General features: G+C 31.0%; 1 protein-coding gene across 6 annotated transcripts in view; it reads right to left on the bottom strand.

The window, feature by feature from the left end:
* The window catches only part of LOC129002321 (glutamate receptor ionotropic, NMDA 2B), a 679,287-nt gene that overhangs the window by 167,775 nt on the left and 484,039 nt on the right, over positions 1–27,473 (bottom strand). The window contains exon 1 of one of the 6 annotated variants that reach the window (XM_054430038.1): positions 6,622–7,335. The exons of the other annotated variants lie outside the window; for them this stretch is intronic. Within the exon in view, the coding sequence (XP_054286013.1) occupies positions 6,622–6,925 (304 nt within the window). The 5' untranslated portion in view covers positions 6,926–7,335. Of the gene's footprint in view, positions 1–6,621; positions 7,336–27,473 lie in introns of those variants that run through there. 6 annotated transcript variants of the gene reach the window in all.

The raw sequence follows: 27,473 nt of genomic DNA, 5'->3' as shown, positions 1-27,473 counted from the left end.
ATCCGTAGTTCTTTGAGTCCATTTTAATTATTTTATTCGCATTTGTTTGGCTGGTTGAACAATATAAGACAAAAATAACTCGGTAACCGTTTTATTTATAACTACTTTACTAATCTTTATTGGATTGTCAAAGGAAATAAATTATTTAAACTATCAAATTCAGACTCTATGTAAGTTTCCTTCCATGATTTACTTGACAACTGTGGTAACAAACAACACATCATCGTTGTATCTTTGTGAAACTCAGAATGATACAGCTTAAGTTGTCTTCTTCAACAAAGAGCTTACAGAATAATATATCGACACGTTGAACCGAAGCTTTAAGCATCTACTTGGTAAAATACAACGCTGTCTTCCCAGACAATAGGCTGCGAACTGAGATCATTATTTATCGCACCATGTGTGTACGTACACATGTTCGTGAAATTTTAGGATTTCAATTTCTCTTAATGTGTGTTAAAAAGATCTTGATCAGCATTTTCATTCGCCTATTGGGTCTGGATCGTAAGAGTGTCTAATTGAAATAGATCACCACTTACCATATTTATGTATATTTACCGTCTTGTGAGTAAACAGTATAAGCGTAAATATATGTTTGAAGTGTTATTAGATGTATCTTTAATTTACTTCCTGTGTGTATCTTTGTACACGATTTTTTGTTTTAAGTAAACATTAGGGAACATAATGAGCAAACCATATAAAATAATCTATATATCGTAAGTTATGAAAGTGAACTAACTAGTGTATTAAGCTTAGCTTTATGGTAGTTTTTTTTTGTAAATAGTGATTATATACCTATAAGTTATTCCAGCTTAAGTTTGTACTATAATTTCACATTAAATGTGTGTATGACGAAAACAATTATTAATGATTGGGCTACTTAAAACCACCATATCTAAGAGGTTTTATTAGTTAAAATTACACATAAAGCTATATAAATTAAGAACCCTGAATTTAAATATGTATATAGCCTTAATTCCATGTGATAGGAGGTAATATACTGGACTTATAATGTAAAATGTAATAAAATAAAGCGAGGTAGGAAATGGAATTACTCGACTCCAATTTAACTTCATTGTTAAAACTTTTTCTGAGATCCAATTAAAAGTGTGTTGACATGTTTAAAGTAGGGCAAAATTAGTTTCAGGGCTGGGAAAGTATCTTAAAATAGGATCGTGTAAACTTAATAAGTTTCAAGTTGTCTAAAACGTACAATTAGCTATATTATTAATGTTTCCTCTATTACTTATAAACTTACTTAACAACTGAGCAAAAATATAATCCTTATGCTGGTTCTTTAATTACAAGTTTATTCGCATTACCAATATTTTACAGGGTAATTTACATTTGGAAGCCATCATAACAGATAAACATACTGTAACTCTATAATACTTTACGGTTTAAAGGTAAATTTAAACATTTATTTCGATTTGAATGGATTAACTGTACCCTATAGTTGTTAATTTGTTGTCTATAGCTTAATCGCGTTTAATGAAAAATAACCACAAGTTTGAACTATAAATCTCTAACAAATCCAAAAGCCATAATAAACAGAGCCATGATGAGGGATGGAATTTGTAGTACAAATCTAATCCAGCATGACATTTTAGCCATCACTAAAAAGTCCAACATGAATGTAAAAATATATTAAACCGCTCTAAGAGTAGTGGAATATTGTCCCTGTAAATAAAGATTTACTTGTTTTATTACTTATTTTTTTGTATTTCTTTAATAATGTCTCTGTTTGGCGATAAAAGTATTGAAAATGTACCGAGATTGCGAATAAGATTTTAGATATTTATCATTAAAAATTACAATTTATGATGTGGATTAAATATTATTTTATGTTCACATAACAAATTTATTTCGTCTTTTACAATACGACACATCTTGAAAATGATCCATTCTATAGCTTTTAGACTAGTACTTAGTCAGCTAGTTCATTTTATAATTTCCCTTATAAAAAATATAAAATTGACACATCAGAGTGATATTTGGCTAAATTGTTAACTCTACTGAGTTAAATTCAAAGAAATATAAGCTATATTTAACAAAGGTAAGTTTATGTTTGTATGATCTATAGAAATGCATAGTTTTGACTCCCCGGTTTAGGCAAATTATTTCTTTTAATCATTTAACGGCTAAGTGTGTGGCCAGTCTTTCTTAGCAAATATTAATTTATAAAGGGAAATTGCTCTAAGGGCGAGGGTGACTTTGTCTGTCCTGTAAAAGGGTTCTTAGTAGTTATTCATGCTAAGAAAGAGATCTTGAGCCATTTGCGTGAAATATTAAAACATCCTTTTATCGCTAAAGGTCTTTGCCTCAATGCTTTTAACTTGCGAAAGGCACGGACTGAACCAGAGTTTATCGAATGCGAATACCTAATAAATAAAGGAACTTTTTGCCTACGTACCATAACTTATTTTATTCCTAGATTTACTAATATCAAGTGGAACGGTTTTCATTACCTTTTGGAAAGCTTTGCTATTTACGTCCCTTACATAGAAAGCAATTAAAATTAAGGTTGCTTTTTCTAGTAATATTAGACAGTCGAGCGGAGCGATCACGTTTAAAGTTTCTTTTATAAATTGATGATTTAATTAATCTCTAGAGAGGAAATAAAACTATTTCATTCATTGAAACGATGAATCTTTCAAGGATTGCACTTCATAATGTCAATAGTAAAGCCGCGTGTTTCTAAGAGTCAATTAACATGCACATGGATTTAAAAACAAAATGATAAATTTAGTTTAGAACAGTGAATTTAAATTATTTGTTTTAACTCATATTCACAAAATGATTTTTTTTTCTGCCACTGCATACAAATTATCACATTCCCATGCCTGTAATTAGTATGTAAAATAGATAATTTACGCTCTGGCGTGGGAATGGCTATTCCCACTCGCTAAATCAGCTGATTTCTTTGTTGGTATTTTTATAGAACACTAACAATCGGTAAGCAAATAAAATAACATTAAAAAGAAAACATTACCTAAATAACATTTTATATACAACTAAAAAGTTACCGGTGTTCTGTGAGTTAAATGTATTCAAATCGTACGTTTTTGTTCCCAATTAAGAAAAACATAATTACAATTTTTTATGTTATTATGTTGATGAAACCAGACTTGTCCAGACTGCAAGTTTGGCTATCTGGCAGCGTCTGAAGCGTCGTCTGTTGTCAAAACTGATCAGTTACCGTAAATGTTCGTGTCCGTATATTTATCGTTTGTAAATGTTTATTTATTTTTATGTGTTAAACATGGCGCTCTTTATGTGAAGAAAGAAAAACTCCTTTACTACCTGAAGATGGCTCCACATAGTAGTCGAAACTAGTAGCGACTACAATTAAATGGATTGATAGCAGGTGTTAAAATATTTTTAATATTAGTTGGCAATCCGAAAGCTAACATCTAAAATTAAATTTTCACCAAACAGTATAATTTGGAGCTAAATACTATGTCCTATAAGATATATTTTAAATTATTCATTAAAGACGAAACGGTTAACTTACTCATTCAAAGACAATATTTTCACAAATAATTGAAACTACTATTTGTCATTTCTAAAAACTGCCTTGAAAATTGGTAATGACATTTAACAATACTACCCAACAACAGCCAAAGAGCTATTGTGAAATGTTTCAATACCTTCTATGCAATGTACATTGAAACTCCGAAAGATTTCAAACTTTAACAATGGTCTGAAATTTTCTGATATCGAGGATACACTTCGCCAATCTTGGTGTTATTGAAAGAGCACAATAGTCTAACCATCACGTATTCAATGAAACTTCAACAATGAGTTTGGGTTTCATATTTCACGGCATGGTTATAAACAGAAACTATAAAAGATATAAGCTTTGTATCTACATGTATTTGTTCATGAAGAAAATAAAAACGACAAAGCTTTATTAATACTGGTTCTGTATACAAGATGAACGGATGTAATAGGAAAGAAAATATGTGTGGATTAAAATAACAGGATTAAAATAAGAATTTATATACACATAGATTCAACGCGGAAAGCAATTTTAAATTTTCCTCACATCTACAATGCAGTCAAGGAAATTCTTTAGGGACGTAGTGAAATGACATTCATTGCCTATCTGCACCTACAGAACAAATGCTGTAGGTCACAGCAAATAACAGAGTAGTATATATGGTCGACCATACATTGTTTCGAAGTAAAAACCATGTGAATAGAGTAAAACCTACATTAAAACTGTAATGTCAGAGTGACGCCATTATTTGAAAACGTTCAGTCAACAGAAATAACGGTTTCAATTGTTCAGCTAACAGTAAACTGTATTAAGCTTGGTTTCCAATCAATATAAATTTTTCAATATCAAGTAAAACTAAGGCTTAGTCGTGACACATAAAGGGTGAATCTTGTAAGGTGTCCACTATTGATATTAGACAACCCGTTTGTCCTACTATGATGAAATACATTTCCCCCACTAAAGCAAACCTAAAAAATAGAGTATAAACTATTGTTCATGATTTTTGAACGCAGAATGTACCCTAACCAGAGCAGAGTTTCACTAATTCGAATCTGATAATTGTCAAATAAAAAACTCTGTCATGTCATGCATAATTTTAAAGCACAATTGAATACAAACACGTTGGTGGAATAAAAATTCCATTAAGTTAATTTGGTTCAAAATTACGGCCAATTTTGTAAAATATTTTACTCTTTTGAATGCCTAGTATAAAAAATAAGTAATTCTACATTCTAATTAAATTTTGCATTCCTCATGATTAACGTTTTTCCTATAAGAAAGCTTTTGTGTATTTGTATCCTAACGTGAACCTGGTTGTTAAAAGTCATTTTTATTCAAGCTCAATTACAAATGATAAATTGGTTAAGGATTTATTCTTCTTAAAAGCGTACAAATTACCATAGTATTTTTAGGTGGGGTACAATCCACTCTGTTACATAGTAAATGACGTAAATAAATTCAAAGACAAGCATTTTTTATTTATAAATTTATAAAGCAATTTACAATGAATATGTAAATACATTGGACGAAGAGTTAGCTGGTGGAGCAAAGGTTATATTTTGTAACTTAACAACAATGCATGCCAGAGTTTTTATTATAATGGGACCGCCTGTATTTGTTCATTTTTGGTAAAAACGTCAAGGCCTTTGTTCTTCTCTTGAAATAATTGGATGGTCTTTTTGGCCAAAGCCTTTTACAAATTTATTAAAACCCTCATTATAATGGACTGGAATATTATGAAACACGTACAAACGGATATTATCTTAACTTAAACAGGTGAATATTTGAACTAGTTAATTTTAAAGCAATAGGATTTTTTATCTTTCTCGGAAACAATTATTAAAATAGTTTAACTATAAATATTATGTTTTGTCTACATGGGGCTACATTTGGTCAAAGTGGTATATTCTTTTATCGAAATCGAGTAGTGTATTCCAAGTTGTGTATTATTATCTAAGTAGTAATTTTGTCTCTTCCAATGTCATATCACACAAAAATGACTAACATTACTTTTCTAAAATCTCCGTATTAATAAGCGTGGTGATAAGATTGGCTTGTATAGTTTTCCGACATTTCGGCTTTGGGTGATCATAAGGTAGTGGTTAACCCTAGTTTGTCAGAGAGATTGACTAAATCCTTAATAGCAGTGGAGGCTTTACTCCCAAGTAAACATTGAATAACCTGTAACACATTGTCAGAGTAGTCAGTTTTACGGCATGTGTATTGCATGCAATTATACATAGTTTAAGGTTGTGAACTATTCATATTGTCTGTCGATTTCTTAGGTCTATTCTTGCCTTTGCGATTTCCTGTTTTAAACGTAACTTTTTAATATAAATTGACATCCTCTCCTCTGCACGCATATTTCACATTTTTTATATTTTAAATATAATAAGGGAAGATTTATCATGATTATTCAAACTTATGTTTGCATCTCAACTGAATTCTAGAATTTATGTACAGTATTTGTATGTTTTGTTTAAAAAAATGCTGTATTTCTACATAATTCAATAAATAAAACCTCTTTCCGCCTTATTATTATTATTAAATTAAATTATTATTATTAAAATTATAATTATTATTAAAATTATTATTATTAAATAAATAATAAGACCTCTTTCGTTGTCTTTGTAAAACTACAACATTAAAATGTCTAAATGATATAAATCAGTATGTATCAATGTAAAATGCCTGATTGATAACAGACTGACACAGTCATAATAGATCCAAATTATATTTTTATCAATAAATTAAAAAAATATTAATTAAAACAATGCCAGATTACCATTTTGTACCCAAGCGTCGACTGGTTTAGTTAAGGAGCTCAAGGTAATAATAAATAAATTAATAAAAAAAAACAAAAAACAAAAAAAACTATTGAATATAATAAAATAATGCATGAAGTAATGGTGCTTCAAGACTTTCATTTTAAGATACAAATCAAAATAACAAAAATGAAACAAAATTTAATTCTGAAGATGATTCATAACATAAGATTGTGCTTCGAGATAACAAGCCCTCTCGTAACGCACCCAGTTACGCCCTAACATGATTTGTGGTAACTCGGGTGACACGTACACGTATGTGATGACGTCAGTAGGGGGGGGGGAGTGGCTCACCTGTGGGGGAGGGGGTGAGAGAGAACATCTGAGTGGCGACCTGATGGGGCGTGAAGTTGTGCTTCTTAACGAAGTTAAATTTCCTCTCCTTTGACTTCTGCAGACCGTTGACAGCATCGTTGATGGCCCTGTTGTACTGCCGCACGTTAAAAGTGCTCCTGGGGAGGATCAAACCGATGGTGAGATTAGCCTGGGCCTGGGTACCCTTGGGGAAATGAACAACGGGTGAGTTTTTCGAAACTTGCTTCCATCCCGACACACCCAAAGCGTATAGAAGTGTTGTCAGGACAACAAGTAGTTCCATATTGTGACGCTAGAGCCGAAAGGGGCGCAACGTCGACCCCCGGATTCTCAGAACCACATCGCAAACAAAACAATTGAGCCAACTGTGAATGTTAAAAGCGTTACAAAGTTTAATTTAGTTTTTTTTATATTAATTTTATAATATATATTTGAAACAACAACAATTCAACATTTATATAAATATATGTTTACGACTCGGTTGATTCCGCCTCACTGCGATATCCATCGGTTGGGAGTCCAAGCCGGTCGTCGGAATTGCATGCGGGCGGCGACGGGACGTTGAGAAGGCACTGAGTTCGAGTCACGCATTTTGCACGCACAATGTTGTGGCGCGACGTCACGTTCGCGGCGACGCTGCTTCGCACGTACTGAGCTAAGGGCGTCGCGACGATGGTGTGCGCAGCGCGGTCGTCATGGCAACCATCCCCCAGCTGAGCGCCCAGCCGCCGCCGCCGCCGCTGCTAATGCACTTACCCCGCTTATTATGTCCATCCTGATTTTATTCTCCAGTAAATGAATCTTTCTTTTTTGTGTAAGCTCATTATTACCTGAGGAGAAAATCTCTTAATATTAACGTAAATTTAATAATTAGAAAATTGTTGTTTTAATAATAGCGAGCTGTTCTTAATCGTTGTTTACCATTTATGATGGTTGTGTCGATGGCTGTTTTGCTACTAACGTCTTTTACTTAATAAATGATTCCAATTATTTTATAAACTAATTATAAATAAATCCTGCAAAATTTATACGAAACATTAAACCCTCTTTACGATGTTTGCAATTATATGTTTGCTTCCTTTAGCAGAGTTAAACCTCTGGAATGATTCAAATGATTAATTGAAAGTACCTCCAACAAAAGCGAACAAAGAGACTGTTTTTTTACACAAAAGATATGGTGTGCAGGGATTTCTATCCTAAAACATAGATAATTTGATTCTGAGTTTGTTTAAACACTAAAATGATTTGTTTTACATTTGAGCTGTTTAGGGACTTAAATCCTTACAAGCCACTAGTATTTTTAAGTTAGTAACGAAACATATTTACCTTTCCACAATATGTAAGCTTTGAACAAGGCTACAAATAATACATAATACCAACAATACCAAGTAAATACCTTAACACATTTTATTATGTAAGATAGGCAAATATATTTTTAAAACGTGAAAAGTATTCTAAAATTTACGTTTGGAAAATGAATTGTGTTGTACTAAAAACCGGAGTTTTTAAAGAAAAAAAAAATTAACTCCTTTCAAATAGTTATTAACGTTAAAAATCTCTCAATTTTTAAATCGGTTGGTATTAAAAAACAAATTTATAATCATTTTTGTTGGATACTCATACAATGAATTTTTTATGCTATTTAGTTTACGAAAATTGGAAGAAATGTTTAGTTCATTTTAATTTCAATGTCTAAAATAAAGCGTCTATTTCAGTTTTCGCAGGTTTTCTTTTGTTAGGACTTAATTAAACGACCAGTACAACGATTCATCAAATTTATTTCAATATTCAGCTTAATTATTATACTTACTGTATCTTGCATTGTAATACTGGACCCCTATGAACTGTATTTATATATTTTATTTTTATTAACCTAATAACTTATTTAATTTACTTAGATTTTGTAAAATGTAATAAAAAAATTTTAAACTTTGAGTTTTTTATTATCCAGTCATAGTTTTATGTTTTCAGTTGCTTGTCCTCTAGAGGTATCAGTATTTATGACTTAGTATGGAGTAATGATTTATATTTTTTTTTGCATTAACAAATCTTCCATCTAGAATGAAAATAAATATCTAAATAAAGTGTTTACCTCCATGTGTCAAAGTGGGACCGTCAAAGTGGCAGACTAAAATGCATGTTGACAGTTCTCATTAAATTTGCGCCAAGGGAACAAGCGTTTCCACTCGTCTCAGTTTTAAATGTTTTCTTTTTTTGATTTCAAATAAATGGGTTTCGAAAATTTTGTGGTTTTTGAATGCCGAAGGATAAAATTTATAACAGAAAAAAGTATATTATTTCAAATTAACTTTTTCGTGTGGATTTATTTAAAATACAAACATTTATGTAGCATTTTGTCGTGTAAGAGTGAAAAAAAACCAGCCCTTAAAACTATTTAAATGAACTATGTAGGGAAATTTAAATTAAAAATAGATTTCTGTTCTTGTGTCCTGTGTGGTATCAGTATACGTTGTGTTTGTACCTATTTTAGTGGTAACACTCTTCGGTGCTAGACGGACGACTTCGATCCCCCGCATCTACAAAACATTTTAAAGGGTTTAAACAGCTTTTACTTAATAGGGATGCATCGATAAATAATTGGTATCAGCAATCTGACACATACTTTCTCCCATCAGCTTGTCAACAACGTTTGTCATGGGTAATCGATGATATTAATGACCAATGATATTAAAGGATTAAGAGAAAAGAAGTAAAATTGCAGTGCTTTATCAGCTGTTGAGGGCAATCTTAATTTATTATAGGCTACAATGAGTGAGTGGTTGGGACAATGAGTTGTTGCATCAGAATCAGTAGCAATATGAGAGGTTACGAAAACATAACCTCTCTTAAGTGATTTTTTGTAATTAAAAACCGTCGTAAGTAAATTAGTGTACACAACTCGCGTAATTAGTCTTTAAGACATTGGTAAAATTTTGATAGGCACTCGCCTAGGCTCGTATCATAAATTTTCTACTTCAGGAAGTTTTCTTATAATGCTTCTCTAGGGTAATATTACTGGCGGGACCAAGGTAATCATTGCGATTCCCCGCAATGTAAGCTGCTTACAATTCCCTGACGTAGGGAAGTCTTATTGAACATTCCATAACTGTAGCTACAATAGGATGCCTTCTCATCTGGCTTTTCACTGAGTTTTAATTCAAAATAAATATATTCGTAAATACGGATGACAATAATAAAAAAAAAAAAAAACAATAATACCTAATAAAAGCTATGTCTGAAGTAAAAGGGCGATTTCAGAGTAAGATTATGCAATTGGGAATCCAATTTACATTAGTGCGAATCCAGCTCTTCCCAACATATTGTTGTAGCACTTAATAGAACAATAAATTTAATATATTAGATACACATTATCTAATCGTTTATGTAGTTATTATTGCAGCAGTTTGTTATATTCATCCCAAATATATAAAACATTAGTAAATTTGTGACTTAAAGCTTGAACATATATTTTGAAAACGCAAACTAATGTGGCTCTACAAAGTTAAAGTGTAATCTCTGATTGCCATGCAAAATCCTATTCCAGGAAATTTAGAAAAATTAGGTTTACTAAACATCAATGCTTTTATTATTGTTATTCTACTAGAACAGGGTGATAATTAACGTACCTGTAACATTTTGTTTTAGGTTTTTTTGTCAAATAAAAATTAATTTACAAAAGACATATTGGAAATTACAAATCAAAAAAGAGTTAATATCAAGTATTTAAATTTTAAGCAGTCGAATCGATTTCTGATTTTGGTTTACGTCTCCGGATGGCAAATGCCTGAAATGTTTGACGAATACAGTTTCTTGAGTGGTTACGCAAATAACATAACATTTAAATGGTTTGTCTTTAAGTGTATTCGCCTGTTCAATAGTGCATCCTATATATTGGACCTCCAAAAGCTTTATTTTTTATATTAATATATGTTACCTAATAGCATTTGCATATGCCTATCATCATATGCATTTCAATAATTCATTGGTTGCAATGTTCTTCTTAGTATCATTCATTTTATAACATTCATTACTAAATTGGAGCTGTATATCAGTTGGACCGAGGACGTTTTTGTCATTAGTCTAAGTGATAAGACCAATCAACATTTCAAACTATAACAATAGAGTATGTATCTTATGTTCCCTAAACAATCAACTACTTACACACCCAAACAGCTTAAAACGCAGGATTTTCAGTTATTGCTTTAACAAACATTTATTTCCCCTTTTGATTAAAGATCCACTTATTGACTGTTTTATACAGGGAAACTTAGGGAACCGGACAAATATGCGAAAGAGAGGTATAAATAAGTCAAGATTTTGTGAGGATAATTTTAAATGTATTTTCAATGTTTACCCTGTTCCTGTACCAGCTCATCCCCTGCTTTAATGGATCTGTTCCATAGTCATACCAAAATTTATCAAGTAACTATATGTAGCCTATGTTTACGGGAAAATGTAAGGTACAAGAGTCCGTCCGTCTATATTTAAATGTTAAATACATTTTTCTTAAGACTAAACTTTTAGTTATATGACTCTATATAGTTAAACAATTCTTTCTTCTAAAGATAAAAAGCCTACTCCGTAAATGTTTCTTATCCATACAATGGTAACTTTGTTGAGTAGTTGGATCACTTTCTACCCTGTTACGTCACTTCACATGAACATGGGGCCTGTGTGTTAACAAAAAACAATGAAGGCAGAGACTCTGTGTTGCATGAGAATAATTTTTTTTTTTTTTTTTGTTAGGGAGGTGTAAAATGCATTAGGCACACCCTCAGTCCTTGAGGGTAGTGTGGGACTCACCAGTTCTGGTATACCCACTAAAAGCACCTCCCCCCTCCACTCACTTATGTGGGAGGGCGATCACAGCGAGATGACACGTCTCTGCTGCCGGAATGAATCTTGGAGTATCTGAAACAAGACTTAATACTTTCTGAAACAGTTAAGGTATCAGTCTTGGAGTGTGAGCCGACGCCATAAATGTCATGTTACGTGTTCGAGGCACGACGTGCTAACGATTTCAATCACCGACTAACACAAAAAAACATGTGATTTATTTAGTAACATGTTTTATAAGGAAAATGTACAATTAGCTTGAAAAGTCATTTGAAGTTTAGTTTTACGTGACCACTGACATTAATTACATTGAGAACAAAGTTGATCCCGCTCTAACTTCGACTTTGCAACCGAATCTTCTACGAGAGGTTTTCAGTAGGCCATTAATACTTTGCGATGTTAGCAACATGTTACAAAACCCAAATATTTATAGTTCTTGTGAAATAGATTAAAAATATTTTCTAAAAATGTTACCCTTAATTTGTATGCTATGAGAAGTGGTTTTTACTACTTACTAATGGTTTTGCATCAATAACAAACATAAGCATCTTTGGCGAGGTAAAAACAGTACATTTAATTTAAAATTCTAAGATCTCAAGGTATGTTGTCCATTACAGTAACCTATTTATATTGAACGAAGGTCGTAAAAGTTGTATACACACATATGTAAATAAACCACACGAAAAAAGTATTGAAAGATATTTTATTTGTCGTACCTATTTAAAAAAAAAACAGGTTAATATCTTAGTAACAAAGTTAACATATTCTGATTAAAGATGTTTATTCACTCATATTCACGAGGCTTGAGAAAAGTCAGCCTTAAATCAAATTACGCTGTTCTTTACGTACCAGTTCAGAAAAAGTGGCTTAGCAGAACTAATGCAGCTGCAGTGTTGCTACTGCAGCAGCTGTGATATGTTTTTGATAATAATTAAATATGTAAATAATTCAAAGATCATTAATGATGTTACCAAAGCTTAAACTCGTATGTTATTGAGCTTATTGCAACTAAAGTAATACAGGTAAACTAATATACTCAATACTCATCCGCTAACTATCTACTACAGACATTAATTATATATAATTACATACAAATATTAAAGGCTACAGCTAACTGGTAAAATATAACCAACGAGTATGTCTCGAATATAACCCATGATGATAATTAATTATTAATAAGCTATATCCTCCAACCTCACAGTGGCTTTACGCCAGAAGGGAGTTTTGTTTAAAGTTTTGCCTCAACTTTGGTGAGATCTAAGTTTTGTTTGAAACAAGTAAAATTTCATCTCAAACATTACACCCTGTATTACGCCAATTAATTATGTATACTAGAGGTCGTGCAGTGGTCGAAAGCTCGACCTAAAATATGTATTGTATTGACTCCTCTGTTTCACTCGATACTGTAAATAAAACATAAATGATTAGAATTTCTTCCATTTTTGTTTAGATTTTCTGTTTATATTTCATTGTTATCAGGTCACCAGCTTGGCAACCCATGAGATCCATGTGTTATTTTCTTCTATTCTTTTTCGTGCTTTTTTGAACCTTTTTTAATTTATAAAGGTATTCTGCAAATCTAAAGGTAAATATCTTTCTAACAATATGCGTAGATTTTTGTGAGATGCACAAACCAAGAAAAACGGTTTTAAAGAAACATGTGAAAAATATTTTATACAGTAATCCTACTGCTGATGTTTATAGATTTTATCCTTCTATTATAAAATATTGTACATATTTTATTGTTAAATTAAATGTAAACTATTATTGATTATTTTAAATTTACTTAAATTTCCAATTTAAAAGTCAACAAGTAAGTTACTAATTAAATTCTATCATATACATTTGTCTGTAATTTTATAATCTAAAACATGTAAAATATCTTTATCAGCAATATTGGGATGTTTTGAGCATTAATCAAAAAGAATAGTTTCACCATCAAAGCAAAACTGTATTTATTATTTAGTAATGATTTGAAGAAGATATAATACATGGACATTTAAATACATTTTAAATTTAACAGAATAGGCTTGCAGAAACACTGCAGGGATAAAACCTGGGTCAGCTTTGTTCATTTAAGGATTAAACGCAGCAGATATTTGACCCTGAGAATTAAAGGCTTAGTTTGTTTATTGAGGGGATTGTAAGCGAATCGTTTCATGTAGTGATTGCCCCTTCGATTGAGAAATTTTGTAAAAATATACATTTAAGTCGAATACAAATATTTTGTTTTACCACAAAGCTGTCTACTCTGGAAAATACAATTTGTTAATTTGATTGGAAGTGCATAAGTGGGCTTATGAGTAAGCAAAATGTACTCGTAGTAAAGATTGTTACTAGTGAAATATATTGGTTTTGAGTTTATCAACTGCTACAAACTTTTTTTTACACCCTGTACAACAAACAGGGCAATTATCAGTCGATTGTTTAATACGTAAGGTTCAATAATGAACCTATGAGTAGTTCATATCATAGTTATTTCGAACCTTAAAAGTGTGTCTATAACAGTACAATATTTTGCAGTTCCTTAATAAGAGTCTTTTGAACGAGTAACAGATTCTGACTAATGCGTAAGTAAAAGTATAAGGAAGATAAAAGAAAAACGCCAAATATTTGCAACTGATTCAAATTCATTCATAGAACTCTATATGACGCATTGTACAGAAAAAACAATTTCTTTCTATTTTTGATCAAATTTACTTGTGTGTCTATTGATGGTAACTTTTTTTGGATCAGCTAAGCAATTCAGCAGCAATATATTAAAGTTTGACCATTTTTTACAACCTGGTCAAAAATATGATTCTTAGTTCAGTTTTCGTCTTACAGTTTTCTAAACAAAGCATGAGGATAAAAAAATGTATTCATGCTACATATATTCATGTATTCATGTGCATGCATGTTTTATGTATGTTTGGATGACGTTAAAAAGTCCGTAGAACGCTATTCATTTAAATAAAATTTATTGCTTAATCTAGGTTATTTTTATCAACTAGACTAATAAAGTTGTGGTTAATCCTATTATTTAATAACTTACGACGAATCATTCGATACAGTTTCGTTCAATATAATCTAGTGGTGTTTCTAAGAGGTATTCAAGACTACTACTTATTATAATATGTACAAAAATACACAATAAAAACATGCGAATATATTAAAACATATGTACATAAATGAGTTATTATATGTACGTTATATGTGTTGTTATTGGATGTATTATATGTGTAGGGTTTCAGTATACTGTAATTCGTATTGCTCTGGGGTCTCAAATATTATAAGATTTGTGCACCCCCCCCCCTCTTTTTTGAATCTGGAACTTGGCGCTGTAAGATATATTAGGCGTTTTTACAAATTAATATTGTAATATGCTAGAAGTAAACGATGACCATGTTAATTTTTCCTTTTGGGAGAAAATAGTCGATTCTCACTCGTCGTAATTATTATAGAAACATCCAAACGACCATTGCAAATCTTGGAGGAATGATGAAGCAAAGCACAGCTGGGTCCATCATTTGAAAAAATTAAGGATTATTTAATAGTTAGCAAGAAATTGATTGTGGCTAAAAGAACTGGGATCTGGAAGTTACACCTGTAGACCTAGCTAGCGGAAACTATTGAAAGTGCTTAATAACTATAATCAACTCTACCTTCAGGATATGCAAATCTCAGTAGCAACTAACTGAATGTATATAGTTTGTTGAAGAAGGTTACTTTAAGATAAGGCGTATTAAACGTATAGTAAGGAGTATAGTAAGGAGGGCAAGCTTATAGGTGGGGAACCAGCGGCGGGTCTCTTGCCCAATGGATCGCTGGCTTGCCCCCTCCAGTGGATGTTTGCTAGTAAAGAAATATAAGGGGTAAACTATGAGGTTACCTTTTCATCATACGATCACAAGTTAACGAAAAACCCACTGGGATGATATTTATTCGCAGAAATTTCAATGGCATGGTCCAATCCCTGAAATGAGTTTCCTATTGTCCATACGCTTGTGTTATAGCAGATGCTTGGATTATAATGATTTTTGGAGTGTCAAAATCAAGTAAGTTTACATTACGGAAATAAAGCTTAATCAAGAGTGATGACACAGTTTATGTGGTCGCATAAAATACGCTGGATTGTTTACGAATATTTAAGGTAGTCCTATGTGGCTATGGTTTTAAGATCGCCAATATATAAAGTCCTCTGGCATTGAAATGTGCCGGTTATATATTCAATAATCGCAATAGAATCTGTGCATATCTACAGTTAATAAGGGACACGGACCAATCATACGCTGAAGCTGTGACATGAGTATAAATAGCAAAAATATCAGACAAATTTTCCGTGACAATGTTGGCAATAAAAGGATTCAATACTTCGACTAAAGTTACTTGAAAGGAATCGAGTTTCTGTTTCAAGACTCGTCTACAAAAGATTCCAGTTTCTACTTCAAGTTTAATTTCCAAAGGAATCCGATTTCAACTACTTGAAAGTTTATTACTAAAGTCTGTCGGAGATGTGCCACTAACGGTGGCTTAACTTTTTATTTATTTGTATATATTAAATAAAAATATATAACTTTATGGATATTAAATAGACAACAATCTAATACTATTCGTGACAGTTAGTAGGGAATTTGCATATAGTTTGAAAGGTGAACTAACTAAATGAAATTATTCATTGATAATCTCAAAAATGTATACTTAAAGACAATAAGAGGCAAGTTAGTTTAGCATTACTGAAAATTAATTTATGTCACTTAAGTTTCCTTAAATAAAAATATGAATTATAACTGTAGTTTGATTTGAAGAATCTTTAAGTACAGTGCAAAAGTTTTAGAATTGTATTTAAATTGAGTATTTCATACTTCAGCCAATAAACCTTTAAATTATATTGACTTAGTTATTTATTTAAATAGTGTTGCCTTAACCAGCCGAGAGCTTAACACAATAGGAAAAACATATATTTTAGCCATTGAAAGAAATGATAAACATCTTGTGGTGGGACAGAAAAAGTAATTAGAAAGCATAAACCCTATTAGGTATGCTGGAACCAAAACTGAGATGGAAGATATACTGTCACAGTCTTTTTCTTTCTCACTCTTTATAAGCTAACTAACTGTGACAGTTGTTGATAAGGTCTCTGCTCTGGTCAACATCAGGATATTTCGTTGAACAAAACTTGAAAAAGTATAAATGTTGAACACTTATAGAATGTAACACGTGCCATAATTTATTTTATGAAAATGAATAATAATCAAACAACTTAGCTGATCAATAATAATTAATTATAACATATTGCTCACTCTGAACAAAATTTTAAAATGCATCCTTACAATTTGTGTTAATAAACCGTCAGTAATTCAACTTACTAATACCAATAGGCAAAAATTTTGAAAAATCCCAATTAACACAATTTGTATGTTCTTCATTAAAGAGAGAACAAAGATCATTGTCGACTTGTTTCAGAAAAATGTTTCTTTTTAAACTGAATTTTTTATAAATGAATCAATGTTTCCCATCTTTTTTAAGATTAATTGTTTAATATATTTCCGTTTATATTTATGGAAACTAATCTATTGATAGCACGATAGAGTATGGAAACTATCTTAAAACCCAACTAAAACATTTCTGATGTATAACATTTATCAAGGGCGACCGGAAAACCTTGCTATTTTTTGTGTCAATTAAAACTTGTATTCCATTAAATGTTTGTAAAATCGTGTCCTTAAGAATCTCTATATTTACTACACATATCATATGCTCGTTCCTTTCGGTATACAACGTTAGCCAGAAACAATGGTGTCCACTTCCATTTATGCAGTTTTCAATAATTTCCTCAATTCTTCCATTACACGTGCCAGTATTTCACGTTCGCTATTAATTGTCACCACTTCCTGATTAATGGCGTCATTACGATCCGTCAGGCTGTCTGACTTTGTGAGTATACACGCAAAATTTGAAACACCCAAAACAATTTACACGCTCTAATCTGTAATTTTAAGGCTATATAATGTCTCCAAAAAGGGAAATGACTCCTCTTACAAACGTACTGTACTAGCACACCGACCTTAACCTTAACATGTTTTGGTAAATGTTTTAAGGGCATTCTTTGCAGTGCTAGAAGGGAAAATTACGTATTTATTTTACCAGGAATGCATCTGAATCCTCTTCAAGTAAAGTTTATATTTAACAAGTTAACTCTCAAACATCCAGATATTTATTAAACAATATTTGTAAGAAATTCTAGTAGTTATTCATAGACAACTTATTTTATTCAGCATTGTTATAGAGTAAACAATACAAGGAAGTAAACTTTTCCATAACAAATTCCAGTTATGCCAAATGTGTATTTGACACATTGCGGATAACTTGAATGATAAAAGCTTCACAGCATGTTTCTGATGTCGAACTAATGACATTGTCTGATATGTGAACATGGTTGTGACCAACCCGAGTTGCTACTGACACCATGTCGTTTCATGTTAGTCTGTAGTTTAATAGTTATGTCAGGTGTTTTAACGATGTTACAATACAAATAGTTATGATCAAAAAAAATAACAACTAAGGTAGGGCCCTCTTATTATTTACTGAGAAACAGCTTGGTTTTATAAGTAAATTTGTTTTAACTTTAGCTCTATAGTGTATTAGAGACAAATTTAGGATTTTCTTGCCACTTATTGGCCAATTGGGGGAAAGAAATGTTTTTAAATTTTGTAAAAATTGTATATTAACCACAAGAAAAGTTTTAAGTTTTTATTAACCACATAAACGATTGAACTCTTTGTTAAATGTTCTATGATTATGGGTTTTCTTTCCTTGTATAAAGTGAATTTTCATGTAGATATAACGCGGGACTTTCCGCTGATCATCGATGACTTTTAGACGTACGAAAACAGGATTGTAATGCAAAGAAAAATTTATCTTAATTTAAAAACTTATTTCACTTCAAATATTTGTTCAAGTATTTTTATTTATTTGATCATAACAAAAGAGAACAGTTTTAATATTTTAGTAAATCGTTGATTGTTAAAAATAGCCCAATATTAAATTGGGTCCTATCTATAAGCCCTAATATATTTATTTTTGTTATAACTTAATCAATGTTTACTCAAAAACTGTATTTAGCATTATTACATAATATCCATGAAATTACTATATAATTAAGTTGATCAACAATTTTTTTAATATTCAATATTTTTCAAACTCTGACTATAGGATAAGTTATGTGAAGCATTTTTCATAAGCTCGATATAAACGGAACATTCTAGTTCACGAAAATATTTGGTACAGTTTTATAAGAGATATATTGAAGATGCCAACCAAAATTCACAAGGGTGGTAGTAAGTCATGCATAACCTTATGTTTTTAATAATCGTGGAGAATATTAGTGATGCAAATCATCTGTGAAGAAACGTTTCAGTGTTTGAAGTTGAATAGGCAGCGTTAGTTAAAAGAATACTAAAAGTCACCCTAATCTTGTCGAAATACTCCTACAACAAAAGTATGTTTTTTTTATCTTTCAAGTTCAAAGAGCATCCAGTGGAATCCTGACCTACCTGATTTAAGATAGTTAAATACAACATTTATTTACACATTAACCACTATTATATTTTAATAGTTGTAAATATTCAATAGGATCACTTAGATTAACTAATGTCAATCGCTTGTGACACATTGACAGTTGCCATTAATGTCAGATGGATCATCGTTAACACCCTGACAATCAAATCGCATGGCCAACCAATTATTCAGAATCAACAACTGATAAGGGCTTACCTCAAAATGTGAATAATATGTTTTGCAATATTATTTGCATTCCTTTTATGTTTTGGTATTTTATGAAAACACATAAATTACATTAGTGGCTAGGAGCCTACGTCAAGTTATTGGTACAGCTTCTAAGGAAAAAAAGATTAAGCCTTTAGGTTTTAGAGAGTTTCGCTATACTCAAGAACCAAAACAACACTGCTATAGATTAATGTATACATATTTTTCCAATTGTAATGTGTGAAAATGGGCAGAGTGTTTAAATTTAAGATTAACAGAATTGTGTTGTAAACCAGAGCTTTATTAATATACTCTTAGTAATAAGCTGTAATCATTTTATATTATATATGCACTTATTTGTGTATTTAGTTGACAATAAACAAATTAACTGATATTAAAATAAATAAGTACATACATAAAACATGATATTTTACATGTTTGTCTTTCGGAACACACTTTAATTTCTGGAACTTATATTCTATAATATACGATTTTGTGTAATGTTTTATTTTTAATTGTTTAGTGCAAAATTTACTGCAATATAAAACATTGGGACCATAGAAATGTTTCAATGCCTATTAAAAAAGGAATGTCTAAATACTGAGAAAAATCCAAAACTATAAGATAAACTATATATTGTCTATAAAAAGAAAAGATGACTTTAAAACATACTAAAACCGTGAGCAAACATTCTACAATTTATTTAGAAAGGAAATTCGACATTTCACAGAACGCTGGCTTGCAAAGGAAAGTTCGATGGCTTGCCAGTCGCCTCGAAGGAAACACTTTATTGGACAAGTCTAGCATATACAGCTCGATGGATTCAAGTCTGACCTTATTTTCTTAAACGAATACATTTATTGGAAGACTATAAACAGAAGCTCATTTAAAATAAACAAATATTCACTAGAATCAAACAAGTTTCGATTTTTTTACTTCATCTAATCAAGTCCTTACTTTTATTTTAGCTTAATAGTATGCTTTACTTTATCTTACAAGAAACAAGTTTGTTAAAATTGTTTTTACCACCTAAAATATTGATTGGTGATGTTTGGACATAGGTTTATCTTATACAGGAATACTAGTAATGCTTACCAATACAATGATATTACACTGATAACACGAGTATTTAAGTAATTTAATTACTATGTCTTTACTCATAAAAGGCATATACTCATAGATTGATCAATCGTATGATCATATCATGTATATAAAAAACCTGCTACTTTTCTTAATCATATAATTGTAAAGCTATAAACAAATACAAACATTATAAAAAACTACAATCTCATTGCTACAGTATTTATTTTCCCAATAACGATAATGCTTCAGAAAACAACACTGGACGAGCGATTATAGAACATTTTGAGTATCTTAGTACTGTACTTATAAATAATTTGTACGTAGTTGGAAATCAAAAATGCGTTGAGCATTTAGAGTTGTACACTAGCTTTAGTAAAATAGGATCGCGTTAAAAGTATGCAGCTACATTACTTAGAATTTATGAACTTAAGAGAATAGGAAAGATAACTTTTAAGTAGAAGAGTGTGAACATCTGTATTGTACAAGTTGAAGCAGGTTGTAACAGGTTACGACAGGTGAAGACAGAGCGACGGCTGTCTCACGTCTGTAAAAGTGAAAATAGAGTTACAGCTTAGAGTTCTGTCTTAGTTATTTTTCAACTGATACTTTACTTCACAAAATGCAGCATCAAACAAATTTAAAATGGAACTTGGTATATATTTTTTACGCAATACGTATATTTGTATGTAAATCCATTGTTAGGTAAAATGACGCGGTAAATATAATTTGCTGGGGTATAGACACATCTTATTCGGCTTTAACAATAAATAACTTCTTGATCAGCATTGTACGTGTTAATAAATTTACGGAAAGTAAATAAAGATACGTCTTATAACACTTAAAATATATATTTACGCTTATAATGTTACTCACAAGTCTGTAAATATACAAAAGATAAGTGATAAGGTAAGTGGTATATAAATAAATAAACAAAATTGGTTGTAAACAATTAAGTTCTACAATGCTGATAAGCTTAAACACGGAAATGAAATATATTATAATACAAGTAGTATCTAATATACCTAACTAAGCACTGTGTTCACCTGAATCGTATCACTAACCCGAGTGGTATGAATCTTTGTCCCAATTTTTTACGGACATTACTTCGAGTACCTTGAGTTCAGCTCAACACCTCGATTATAACAGCCAAGGGGGCCAACATGAATGATGAGTTAATAATGAGAGTTGCATCAAAACCGGCTCTGAAACGTATCGTGGCAAGGGATATCAATGCTAGAGTTTTAGAGTAGGGAATGACTCTCACCAACTCCCGGGGAAAGTATATCGTAGACTTTCCTTCAAAGTTCAAACTCGTTATTATTATCGATGCAATATTCCAATTTGATGACGACCTCAGGTTACGACTGAATTCAAGTCGCTGCGGAGGACCTGTTATTGACATGTTCTCCCGTCAAGACCGGCTTAAGGGATAAGGGTCTTATGAAGAGGCTAAGTGAGCCATGATGAGATGTGAGGATTTTAACTACTATTCTGGGTGATTGTTACTGCTCGTAACATTTGATGTACTCAACGCATGTGACGCATGTGAACAAGGAGGTGTGACGAAATTCTGGACAATCTGCAGAAACCATAAAAGTGACAACGTACCTAACGCGCATCAAGTAGGATACTTTGGTTTTACCTTCTCATTAATTAAGTTAGACATTATGTAAGAATCGCTGACGATGAATGATGGAGGAACACCGAAGAATACCTCCGTGATTGTATATCCTCAAAATGAACACAATAATACTATGTGTTGAACTAATATCCATGAAAATAATATTGTTTAACCCTAATACTGTTGCTTAGGTTTTTCCTCAAGTCAAATTATGTGAATTATCTAACAGACCGTCAATATAAAATGAACATTCTAGTTCGTAACATGTATTTAGTAAGTATTATATGAGCTTTATACACTATACAGGTTTAACCAATTATTGATAGCCTAGTAGATTCTTAGTAAACAATATTATATATTTTTCATATTGTTGTAAGTTACCCAGACTTTATAAATTTATAGAGCAAACAGTCAATATTTCTAAGATGAAAGTATTCAGTGGAAATGGTTTCCAGACACCCGATAAAGTACAACCAAAATACCATATAAGTTATTTGTATTTGTGATAATCGTATACTTACCGTAGTAAATAGTTTAGTAAGTACCCCTAAATAAAGAAAATAATAAATTTAATTTTTATGGTCTTTTATACATTAATAACTGTAACATAAAATATGTTGTTACAATTATAATATGAAACAAACTAAAAAATATAGGCTATTCTTTAGTATGTGGGCACTGAATCAGAAGTTGTTGTGCAACTATAGCGTCCAGAAGGAATTTTTTTTACCTAAAAAGATCCGGCGTAATCAATAGAAACAGATGGCTATACTCCACGGACCAGATTAATAATGGCCAGCTTGTCTCCTGTTAACCCGTCTGCCACGTTACTTAAGTGTTGAAATTGATTTCCGGGTACCAATGTAAAGATTATTACAGGTTATCAATTTGGACAAAGACTGATAAAAGTTTAAAAACACAAAATCATTTAATACACACTGAACTCTTATTTGGATGGTAATTAATTTCAAATTAAATGACGATTTACTAGCGAGATATTTATAGAAAAATATCTCGACCTGCATTTTCTCATCTTTATATATGCTATATTTTTAAACAAATATTTTCATTTTAATTAAACCGAAGGGTAAGCCTATCAAATGTTTCGTGGCGCTGGCTCCCTTCCTGAGCAACTATTTAGTGGCTTTGTAGGTTTGAAACTTTCCCAATTACTGTACTTACAAACTTCAAGGAACTAAGTTTTTAATACGATTCTAGAGAGAAACATAGTTAAAGATTGTGCAATTTACATGTATATGTATAAAACATAAAATTTAATTATATATTGTATAAAAAAAATAACATCTTAAATTTTTGAACATAATATTTTTTTAGACTAACCAATCAACACTCATTATAATACGAGTGTTAATTTATGTTGTTATTGGTTTTACAACAAAACAACTCTATTCCTGAATAAAACTTATGAATGAGTAAATCATGTCGACATAGTATATTTAATACGGAAAAAGAAGGCATTACTTTAGTTTGGAACACTACTAAAATATAATTTTTTACTGAATTTTTTTCTTTTCATGGTCATGTAGGATTTTTTTTTATTAGCCAAGCAACACTCATTAAAATACGCATGTTAATTTATGTTATGATCGGTTTTACAGTAAAACAACACTATTCCTAAATAAAACTTATGAATGAGAAAATGTTGTCCACATATTATTTTTAATAAGAAAAAAGAGGGCTATAATTTCGTTTGGAACACTACTAAATTATTACATTTTGTATTTATATTTTTACTTTCTCCTCCTATACCATAGTATATGGAGAAAGTATTGTTATCGTCAAAATTTTCAAGTTTGAGTTTTGAGTGGATATATTCGTTTTGGGTCCCCCTGGATGTCTGTGTGCGTGTGTGTGTGTGTGTGTGTGTGTGTGTGTCTGGATGTGTACAGATCTATTGACTTCACATGTGGTTCGATTTCGATGAAATTTGGTATGTAGGTTCTAATCCATGGTATCTCCAGGTATTTTTTCATTTTTTTAAATATTGATTTGTAATATGGATTTTTGCATAAAAACCCATAAAAACCGGGAAAATAAATTTTTTGTAAAATGGCCAGAACGATTTTGAAAAAAATTGAGTATGTTGTAGCCCTTAAAATTTTGAACAAAATGGTACAAATTCCATTTCTGTAAAAATTACCGTTCAAAAGTTATTGTAAATATGTTATTCACCCATAAAAACCCCATAAAAACACGAAAAATAGAATTTTCGAAAAAAATCTGGTTTTGATTTAACATTGTATGTTGTGGTACTTAAAATGTTGATAGTTCTTTTCATTTTTTTTACATTTTGATTTTTGATAGGGATTTTCTCATAAAACCCCATAAAATAACAGAAAAAATGGATTTTCTAAAAAATGGCCCAAACGATTTTGATAAAAATGTGGTATGTTATAGTACTTTAAATTCTGAACAAAATTGTACAAATCATATTTCCGTATATTTACTCTCACCGCATACACATGATAAAGGTTGTTAACAAACTTATGGGAGAAAGTATGTGCCAGAACGCTGATACCGTTTATTTTCCTTTTCATGGTCATGTACTGTAATGTTATCCAGAAAAATACTGAACCTGATGTTTTAAGATAGTTTAATGCAGCAGATAATTAACAAAATACTGTTAGCAAATAGTTTGTTTACTGATGGTCAATATACAATGCTTATTCAAATTGAGTACAACTCGGTAATGACTTGTGGGCCAGACAGGTTGACAGTTAACATTATAATAGCCCAATAATGACAGACTGGTCACCGTTTACACTGAAAATCTAAACGAATTGTAAACCAATTGTTCAGAATCAACAATAGCTACTAATAAATGTTACTAATATTTGTTTTGTTAGTATTTTATAAACTCATACAAAAATGGCTTGGAACCCAGAATATTTTAACTGTACGGAAGTAAAAAAAAAATCATTTTTATGTCAACATTCGTGAACAAGTATCCTATAAATTTATTTGTGAAAGGAAACTTGACATTTTACAGACCACTGGATTCCATAAGAAAGTTCGATGGCTTGCCAGTCGCCTCGAAGGAAACGCATTATTGGACAAGTCTAGCATATACAGCTCGATGGATTCAAGACTGACCTTATTTACTTGAAGAAAAAAGTTATGGAAAATACAATGTTTAGTAAATATACTAATAAGAAACAACTTTTAACAGAACCCTAAAGAATATCTGTTTTATGTGTGGTTTGCTCAGAAGTTTCACCTTAAGACGGTACTGTTTGAGTCTTAAAATAACCCCCTCCACAGCGAGATTGAAAAATAAGAAAAATTACATTTCTTGAATTGGATTTACATTTGAATATTTAATTTAACAGGTCATATTTGTCTCCTATTTAAATAACATAAGGTTTAACGGGTACTAAGGTTTGCTACAACAGGGAGAACGATTATGTTTTTTTAGTTAAAACTTTATAAGTTAGAAAAAAATAATAATATGTCATCACTAGGGTGTAAAGTTTACTTTAAAAAGACAATTTTTTGCCCATGTGATGAACTTTATTTTTTGTCATATTGAAATATTATTTAATAAATTAAGTAAAAAAACCATACTTTTCTTGTAAAGATAATAACTCAAAACGACCTACATATGGGTTTCAATGTTGCTGCTGCAACTATGCATATGTTTACTAAGTGATTTAATCATTTTATTCATTACGATTGTGTTAGGGTGCAATGTAATCAATATGTTGACTAGAACCAAACGAATCATCTTGGTTTGGTGGATCCAAAACTTGAACTAGGGAAAATGTTTTCAATTTAGGTTTAAAAATTATTAATAATTTGCTCACACACTTATTATGTTTCTATTGGTTGTTAGAGGTACACACTTGTTACGTTCCTATTGGTTGTTAGAGGTTATTTATTACACTAATAATCCAACTAAACTATTTTGTTAATTACTGTTCTGTCATTTGCAAACAATGTGACAGTTTAACTGCCTGACTATCTACTTTTCATAAACAAATTAATTAAAAAACAAAGATGTGAAAAAAATATTTGTTGATTTTACTAATAAAAGTTAAAAGTAAAAAAAATACGTATAATAATACTGTAGATATAGGCATTGACTTATGGTTCTAAAGTGATATATAAGTAAAAATACCCCCGCCGCAGCAAACCTGCCGACTAAGCGATTTTCCATTTGTCTGAATTGATTTTCATTTAAATATATTTTAATAACATTATGTTTAACGAGTACCTAGGTTTGCTGCTACAAGGAAACTAATAAAGTGTGTTTTTGAGTAAAATATTGATAGCTTAGTACAAAATGAATAAATTTCCCAAGTTTGATCAAAACATATCCATAAACAAGCAAACTACAACATTTGACTATATTCTCCATAAGAATAACATGGGAATTTTAAATTTAAAATTTTTTTAAATTTTTTCCGTTACTAATAATCAAATAAAAATACTTTTATATACTAAAAATTTTTTTTTGAGCTCTTTAAAAAGGTCTAAAGAGAAATCGGGAAATTTTGTGTTTTGAGGGTCAAAAGTGAGAAAACCCAATTTTTGCCCCAACCCCCCGTAAAGCCCTGTTCCCATGGTCCGATCGTGCTGGTTCGCGAACTCATTCAAGTTTATCCCGCTTTACAACTTTAAACCAAATTTAATCAAAATCGGACAAAAATTACTCAAGTTATCGCGTTCACGGACGTATATATATATATATATATATATATATGTCTATATATATATACATATATATATATTTGAACGAATGGTGTTTTTAGCCTCTGGGGACATCAAAATGAAAAAGTAAATCGGTCCCGGGTCTAGGTCTTACCGTGCCACCTACGGTAATAGCTACTTCCCTATAGGGAAATTCGCTAAAAGGCCAAATTTAAATTAAACATGGCTATAATTGTAACAAAAATAGTAACACTAAACAAATTATACATTAAGAAACATGAGTAAAAAATTTACTATACGTTATTCTTCTTATGAGTCAACTCAATTTCTATAATGTAACGTTAGAATTTTATGTTTTATAAAATGAAAACTGTTTTCATATAGCATAAGTAGGCCTAACTCAATTCTTTTAATTGTAAATACCCTCACTGTCATAAAATAGTCAGAATATTACCAATGATCTTGAAACTGAAGATACATGGATTCGTATGATGAAATCTTAGAATTCTGAAGTGAACTCATAGTATTGTTTGTGAGTAACGTTAAATACATTATCATATGTACAACTACTTATTTAGGTTCAAACAACACGATATCTGGGTAAAAATTAATATTGTAATATGCTAGAAGTAAACGATGACCATGTTTATTTTGCCTTTTGGGAGCAAATAGTCGATTCTCACTCGTCGTAATTATTATAGAAACGTCCAAAAGACCATTGCAAATCTTGGAGGAACGAGGAAGCAAAGCACAGCTGGGTCCATCATTTGAAAAATTTAAGGATTATTTAATAGTTAGCAAGAAATTGATTGTGGCTAAAAGAACTGGGATCTGGAAGTTACACCTGTAGACCGTGCTAGTGGAAACTATTGAA

The sequence above is a fragment of the Macrosteles quadrilineatus genome, unplaced genomic scaffold (assembly GCF_028750875.1).
Source record: "Macrosteles quadrilineatus isolate MER2022 unplaced genomic scaffold, UCM_ALF_1.0 Scaffold_9__3_contigs__length_116548681, whole genome shotgun sequence".
In the NCBI taxonomy this organism is placed as follows: Eukaryota; Metazoa; Arthropoda; class Insecta; order Hemiptera; family Cicadellidae; genus Macrosteles; species Macrosteles quadrilineatus.
This window is presented reverse-complemented; position numbering and strand designations above follow the sequence as displayed.